At 51.8% G+C, this 7,787-nt stretch overlaps 1 protein-coding gene across 1 annotated transcript in view; it reads left to right on the top strand.

The window, feature by feature from the left end:
* Positions 1–7,787, top strand: part of PEX5L (peroxisomal biogenesis factor 5-like) — a gene marked incomplete at its 5' end in the record, with an annotated part of 59,474 nt that overhangs the window by 44,757 nt on the left and 6,930 nt on the right. Inside the window, 3 exon segments of the mRNA XM_015423345.1 lie at positions 1,146–1,289; positions 2,074–2,144; positions 6,067–6,326. Of these exon segments, the coding sequence (XP_015278831.1) occupies positions 1,146–1,289; positions 2,074–2,144; positions 6,067–6,326 (475 nt within the window).

Raw genomic sequence — 7,787 nt, 5'->3', positions numbered from 1 at the left:
CGCGTGGCTGGGGGGCCCGGGGGGCGGGGCTCTCAGGGCCCCCCCCGAGCCGCAGCGCTCTCGCACGGGCTCGGGGGATCTGGGGGCGGGGCTTGCCGCCACGCGGGCTGCCGGAGCAGCGCTCCGGAGGGCTCCGACCCGAAAAGACCCCTGGATATGGTGGTGGAAAGTGCTCTCAAGTCGCAGATGACTTACGGCGACCCGTAGGGTTTTCAAGGCAAGAGACTGACAGAGGTGTTTTGCCATGGCCAGCCTCTACGTAGCAACCCTGGACTTCCTTGGTGGTTTCCCATCCAGGGACTAACCAGGACTGACCCTGCTTAGCTTCTGATTGCTGATGAGGTTGGGCTAGCCTGGGTTGTCCAGGTGGAAGGATGCTGTTGGAAGCAGCGATCACGATTTAAAAAGACCTTTTGTCTTCATGCTTACAACAAAAGAAGACGAAGTCTCGCATCTGCAGGCTCTTCTTCTGGTCTTATAGAGCTGGGGAAAGTACAGAGGATTGCAACCAAGATGATTAGGGGTCTGGAGCACCTTCCCTAGGAGGAAAGGCTGAAGAGTTTGGGTCTTTTCAGTTTAGAAAAGAGACGACTAAGGGGAGACATGATAGAGGTTTATAAAATTATGCATGAGGTGGAGAGAGTTGACAAAGAGAGATGTCTCCCAAAATACTAGAACTCAAGCTCGTTCAATGAAACCGATGGGCAGTAGGTTCAGGATGGACAAAAGGAAATACTACTTTATAACGGAGAGTGATGAAAACGTGGAATCCGCTGCCAGAGGACGTAGCGTTGGCCATATGGACAGGCAGCTTTAAAGGGGGATTAGATAGATTCAAGGAGGATAGGCTTATCCGTGGCTACTAGCCATGCTGGCTGAGGGGAACCTCCACATTCAGAGGCACGAATCCTCTGAATCCCAGAGCCAGGAGGCAACATCAGGGGAAGACCTCGGCCTCTGTGCCCTGTTGTTGGCCTTCCAGAGGAACTGGTTGGCCACTGCGTGAGACAGGATGCTGGACTGGATGGACCCCTGGTCTGATCCAGCAGGGTTCTTCCTGTGTCCTTATGTAATGAATAAGTTTAGGACCACCCGCCATCGCTGGAGCGGCTTCTCACTGTCGTCCTGTTCCTTATCTGTTCCAGGGCTATTATTTTCATACTGAAAACCCCTTCAAAGAGTGGCCCGGCCCTTTCGAAGAAGCCCTGAAAAAACTGAAAGAAGGGGACCTGCCCCTCACCATCTTGTATCTGGAAGCTGCTATTCTGCAAGACCCTCATGACGCTGAGGTATCCCCGTCTGTTGTGTTCTGGAACCAGTAAAGACTCGTTTGAGCTCGTGGGTCTATATGTAGAAAACGCTGAAGGATCAGGCATCTTAGAATCACAGAATCGTAGAGCTGGAAGGGACCTCCAAGGTCCTCTAGCACAACCCCCTGCACAGTGCAGGAAATTCTCAAATACCTCCCCCACCCACACCCCCTGCAATCCCTGCTCTAAGCCCAGAAGAGGACACACACACAAAAAAAAACACATCCAGGATCACCAGCCAAACTGGCCTGGAGAAAAATGGCTGCCTGACCTCAAAGTGGCAATCAGCATTTCCCCGGGCGTGTCAGAAAGGGCCACGAGAAGCAAGCACTGTCGCAACCCTTCCTGCCCCCTCCCCCCCCCCCCATGATCTGGCTGCGTTCATCTTGGTTTGAATCCACGGGGGCATTTCCACAGGTTGGAAGGATTTCCGTGGAAAGCGACTTTCTCATTTCCAACTTCAAGTTGCAGCCCCAGAGGCTGCCCTAATGCTGTATCTGGGGGTTTTCGGTGCCCCATAAGTGGGATTTGGGGGTGGGATTTTGGACCACAGCAGGAGGGGGGAAGTGAGAAAGTCATGCTGCATGGGCAGAAATCCTTTTGTTCATGGAAACACTTGGTTGAATTCAGGTTCTTGGACGCTGTACTTAATAGAGTGGTCATTAGACACAGTGAAGCCGAAGGGAAATTTACCGCTATAACAAAAGGAAGATTTTGTCAATAAATAGAAAAATATTACCCCTGCTGATTACCTTTGTTGCAGGCCTGGCAGTATCTTGGTATAACCCAAGCCGAGAATGAAAATGAACAAGGAGCTATTGTTGCCCTCCAGAGGTAGGTGGTGGTAATTGCAGGGATCAATCCAATGTTAATAGCCATGTTGGACCCAAAGAAAGGATATCAGGAAGTCAAGAGTTCTCTTCAGCTACGTTGTTGTTGACCACTGGGCTTGGTGAGGGAGAAATATTTCAAACTGCACAGGAACAAAAGCAGTTGAAAAGCACTGCTATTGCTTCTCGGTGCCCAGCTCAAAAAATATGAGTGGGGTTACCAGCATCCCTTAATTTTCATTCTTGGGGGGGGGGGAAGTATTTTGTGTGTGTGTGTGTGTGTGTGTGTTAGGGTTGCCAAGTACTTACCGCAATCCAGCGGGGGACACATGCTCCCCAGCCGGAACATTTCTCCTTGTAACGCACCATGCCGTCGCCAGGAAATGACACTGGGTGACGCTCTGGCAATGGGGCCGAAAACCCGATGGTACCATCGAGTTTCTGGCCCCATAACCAGAGCGTCTCCTGGCGACGGCATGGTGCGGCACGTCTGTTGTCCCCGCAAGAATGATCCTGCGAAGACGTCTTCGTCCCCCGCCGAATCACGGTAAGTACTTGGGAAGCCTGGTGTGTGTGTGTGTGCTTACGAGCTTGGAAGTCATGGTGACTTCTGGAGACCCCTAGTGGGGCTCGGACATTTCAGAGAGGTGGCTTATATTACCTGCCTCTGCTTCCCAGCCCTGGTATTCCTTGGAGGTCGCCCATCTAAATACTTGTCAGGGTCGGCCCTGCTTACCTCCCGAGATCTGATGAGACTGGGCTTGCCTGGCCTATCCAGGTCAGGGCAGCATCTCTCAAATTTTCCGATGAGTTTGACATTTGGCATAAAATGCAGCTTCCTAGAAATCTCAATGTTAATGTTCTTTATTCAGAAAGCAGGTTTATAGCCTTTTGAAGCTAAGAAAACAGACTGAAAAGGTGCTGTAGCTCAGTGATAGACCTTCTGCTTTGCCCCCAGAAGGTCCCAGGTTCAATCCCCGGCACCTCCAGTTAAAAGGAGTAGGCAGCAGGAGATGTGGAAGGCCTTTCTGCCTGAGACCCTGGAGGGCTGCTGATAAGTCAGAGAAGATAGTACTGAGTTTGATGGACCAACGGTCTGATTAGTGGGAGGCAGACTTGTGTGGTCGTTGTCTGGATGGGCAACATTGAGTGAAATAGAAACTGGGTGGTTGGTTGGGATTGAGATGGACTTTCAGGCAATAGTTGGCGTGGCTTCGATGCCCCTTGTAACTCCTTACCCCTTCCCAGGACTAAGAGTTGCAGAATAAATTATACAAAGAAAGGTCTTATGTAAATTACCTGCACTTGCATATCGGACAGGGCCCACAGCTCAATGGGTGCGGAATGCAAGTTGCCCTAGCATAAAAATTCCGCTTAAAAAAAAAGAAAGAAACAAATCCTGCCTCCTTACAGTTACTTGCCGTACTGAATCTAGTCCATTACCGAATCAAACAAAAGGAAACATGAGTCAATAGAGCCCTGCAAACACCAGTGAGGAGCTATGCAAATAAAAGGCCTGTTTGGCATGCGCAGCGCTCATCCGCTCTCAAAAGGTTTATCTCTTCATTAGAAGTGCTCCTTAATTGAGCCGAACTCATCCCGACAGCTGCATGCTAAGTACATGGAGATCTCTGCTGCCGTCGCCGCTGTTCTGATAGGCAGGAAACCATCATGCGGTGCCCTGCCCCCCAAAGGTGGTTTCTCTTCTCTCTGCCTTTACGGCAAACCGAGCCGCATCGCATCCTGTTTCTGCTTGCAAAACACAGACTCTCCAAAGCTCCGTACATTGGCAGCGTTTTGAGTAGCAGCTTCCCGGGGATGTTTCAAGTTAGGAATATGTGCACGGGTAAAGCGCCCATCAAGTAGCAGGCCACCTACAGTGAGCAAGGCTGCCCTGACCTGGATAGTCCAGGCAAGCCCGATGGTCATCAGATCTCGGAAGCTAAGCAGGGTCGGCCCTGGTTAGTAATTGGATGGGAGACCTCCTTGGAAATACCAAGTCAGAAGGACAGGGGCAGGCTTTATTCAGCCACCTCTCTGAATATCCTCCGGGGGGCCCAGTAGGGGTCAGTCACCAGAGGTCGCCATGACTTTCAGGTGCGCACACGCTCACGCACACACACGTATGAAAAATACCCCAAAAAAAGTGAGGCTGAGAAAAACCAACTAAGAATCCTCACGTTTTGAGCAGGCTTGAAAGCCTTTACAAGCATCTGCCTCTGATGCCTACTTCCGGCTAGCTGGAGACCCGGGGCGTGGTCTGGAGCCACCTGATGCATTCGCATGGCCGCAGCTTCTCAGGCCTGATTCTAGTCCGTGCCTGGATGGGACCCTTTCATGAAGATCGTTTTTGGAGGGTAGCCGTGTTGATCTGCAGTAGACCAGCTAGATTAGGGTCCAGTAGCATCTTACAGACCAACAAGAGAGAGCTAGTTTGAGAGCTAGTTTGGTGTCGTGGTTAAGTGCGCGGACTCTAATCTGGGAGAACCGGGTTTGATTCTCCACTCCTCCACTTAAACCTGTTGGATGACCTTGGGTAAGCCATAGTTCTGTCAGAGCTGTTCTCTCAAGGGCAGTTCCGGAAAGAGTTCTCTCAGCCCCACCTACCTCCCAGGGTGTCTGTTGTGGGGAGGGGAAGGGGAAGGAGGTCATAACCCGCTCTGAGATTCCTTTGGGTAGTGAAGGGCGGGGTATAAATCCAATCTCCTCCTCCTCTTCTTCTTCTGCAGGATTTTCACGGGATGAGCTTTCAAGAGTCAAAGCTGACGAGGGGATCTTTGACTCTCGAAAGCTCAAAGATACCCTGAAAATCTCGTAGGCCTCTGAGGTGCTCCTGGACTTGAATCTAGGGACCCTTCGTGGAGCTCCGTGGTGGAAAGATGGAAGGATACAAATGAACTAAATGTGTGTGTCAAGGGCCGTGAAGCCACGGCAGACTTCTGGCGACCCCAGCAAGGGGCTCCCGAGGCCAGTGAAAAGCAGAGGTGGCTTTGCCGTTGCCTTCCTCTGCAGAGCCTTCCTTGGTGGTCTCTCTTCCAAGTACCAACCCAGCTTAGCTTCCCCCAGCAAGGGGCTTTCAAGGCCAGTAAGAAGCAGAGGTGGCTGGCCATGGCCTTCCTCTGCAGGGCCTTCCTTGGTGGTCTTCCATCCATACACCAACCCTGCTTAGCTTCCCCTAGCAAGGGGCTCTCAAGGCCAGTGAGAAGCAGAAGTAGCTGGCCATGGCCTTCCTCTGCAGAGCCTTCCTTGGTGGTCTTCCATCCATATACCAACCCTGCTTAGCTTCCCCTAGCAAGGGGCTCCCGAGGCCAGTGAGAAGCAGAGGTGGCTGGCCATGGCCTTCCTCTCCAGGGCCTTCCTTGGTGGTCTTCCATCCATGCACCAACCCTGCTTAGCTTCCCCTAGCAAGGGGCTCTCGAGGCCAGTGAGAAGCTGAGGTGGCTTTGCCGTTGCCTTCCTCTGCAAAGCCTCCCTTGGTGGTCTCCCGTCCAAGACTCCGCAGCTTAGAGGGAGCATTGGCCGTGGCCCCGCCCAGCTTCGAGGTCTGACAAGATCAGGCTATAACCGTACCCCCTTCCCTCCCAATGGACGAAATAAAATTAAGTGAAATAGATGCTCTTCTGTACTGTCTTTGGTAGGAAAGGTAGCATGGTATAGCCCGATCTCGACAGATCTTGGAGGCTGCTTGGGGTAAGTGCGCGTGCATTTCACCGGTCATTTGCAACCGGATGGCAAACGGTTGTTTAAGTGCATGGAAAGGGCACTATCCGTGCGAAAGCAGCCACGGCCCCCACCTTGGAGAGCGAGGCTGAGTCAATGAACTGTTCACTCCAGGAGGCTCAGCCCATCCTTGCATTCCCCGGATCAGGTCGTTCTGCCCCGTTAATACGGCTCTCCCCCCACCACCCACCCCCCGCTCTGCTCAGGTGCTTGGAGCTTCAGCCGAACAACCTGAAAGCCCTGATGGCCTTGGCAGTGAGCTACACCAACACCAGCCACCAGCAGGAAGCCTACGAAGCCCTACGGAACTGGATCAAGCAGAACCCCAAGTACAAGTACTTAGCCCGCAGCAAGAGAGGGTCGCCGGCCCTGACCAGGAGAATGTCCAAGGCAGCAGAGGAGAGGTGACTGGCCGTGGCGGGAGTATTCTGGTGACTGGTGGAGGGGGGACATTGAAATGCCAACTGTTCATTTCTCCAGATGGATATTTTGCTCTTTGAAGGACAAGGAGTGGTGGGTATGCCATTCGGGGGGGGGGAGTTGAAACACTGCATATAAGAACATAAGAGAAGCCATTTTGGATCAGGCCAGTGGCCCCTCCAGCCCAACACTCTGTGTCACACAGTGGCCAAAACCAAGGAGCCATCAAGAGGTCCACCAGCAAGGCCAGAACTCCAGAAGCTCTCCCACTGTTGCCCCCCCCCAAGCACCAAGAAGACAGAGCATCACTGCCTCAGACATAGCAACATCAGAGAAGCCATGTTGGATCAGGCCAATGGCCCACCCAGCCCAACACTCTGTGTCACACAGTGGCCAAGACCCAGGTGCCATCAGGAGGTCCACCAGTGGGGCTAGAACTCCAGAAGCCCTCATTTCAGGGGCACGAGGGAGACTGCTCTGTGGGGGGGCCCTCCCCATAGTAAGAGTACATGTGAAAGGCTGTGTGGGGATCCTTTCCTCTATAACTAGCCATTAATGCAATACACTTTTTTATGTCTGTATTGAGAGCTAGAATAGACCATACACCATGGTTTTTCCTAGGTTGTATCTGCCGGAACCTACGCTGCAGGTCATATACACAGTGCTGGTCCTCCAGGACCTTACAGTGTAGGTTTCTTAAGGGTTCACAAGGAGGTTTTCATTTTGCCTTATGCATGTGGCTTTGCAACCGGCCTTAAACACATACGCAGTAACAAGTCAGACACTGGATGAGCCTTCAGATCTTGCTTCTCCCCTTGTATATCAAGCAGGGGGAGGCCTAGTTACTTTTTCAAAGAGTCTCACGTGTCTGTGTGCCTCTGTGTGCATGCATGCAAATGTGTGTACACTCCCCCAAATCATAGTAACTGTAAAATTGCTTTACATGGCAAGACGAAGCTATATTGGTGATGTTATGGACGCAAGCCAATAGCTGCTTAGCACATCTGACATGCCCCTGGTCCAACCTGAAACTCCAAAAAAATACAGGAGCAGTTCTGTCACACTTCACTTCCCGGGCAGAAAAAAGTACCTTTGGTTTTGAAGGTAGCGGTAATCATTCGGGGGGGGGGTGCAGAGCTGGTGTGTCAGCGTCAATGTTCCCTCTAAGCTGTGGAGTCTTGTGAGCAAAAATTCTACTTTGTGTGCTACTAGCATTAAAGCTGTGACAATGTTCCCTCTAAGTTGTGGAGTCTTGTGAGCAAAAATTCTACTTTGGGAACTACTGGCACTAAAGTTGTGAGCAAGCGACTTGGCTGCTGCATAACTTAGTTGGCTCTGGAGCCATCCTTCCTCAGCTGAGACAAAAATGTGTGAGCCGGAGGCTAAAAAAAATGAGCTAGCTCACACTAACTCAGCTTAGAGGGAACACTGGCTGTGAGTGAGCGATTTGGCTGCTGCATACATTAGTCTGCTCTGGAGCCATCCTTCCTGAGCGAAGACAAAAATG

This window comes from Gekko japonicus, unplaced genomic scaffold (genome assembly GCF_001447785.1).
Source record: "Gekko japonicus isolate JY-2015 unplaced genomic scaffold, Gekko_japonicus_V1.1 scaffold1556, whole genome shotgun sequence".
NCBI classification, from domain to species: Eukaryota; Metazoa; Chordata; class Lepidosauria; order Squamata; family Gekkonidae; genus Gekko; species Gekko japonicus.
Note: the sequence above shows the minus strand (reverse complement) of the source record. Positions and strands in the feature narration are given on the sequence as shown.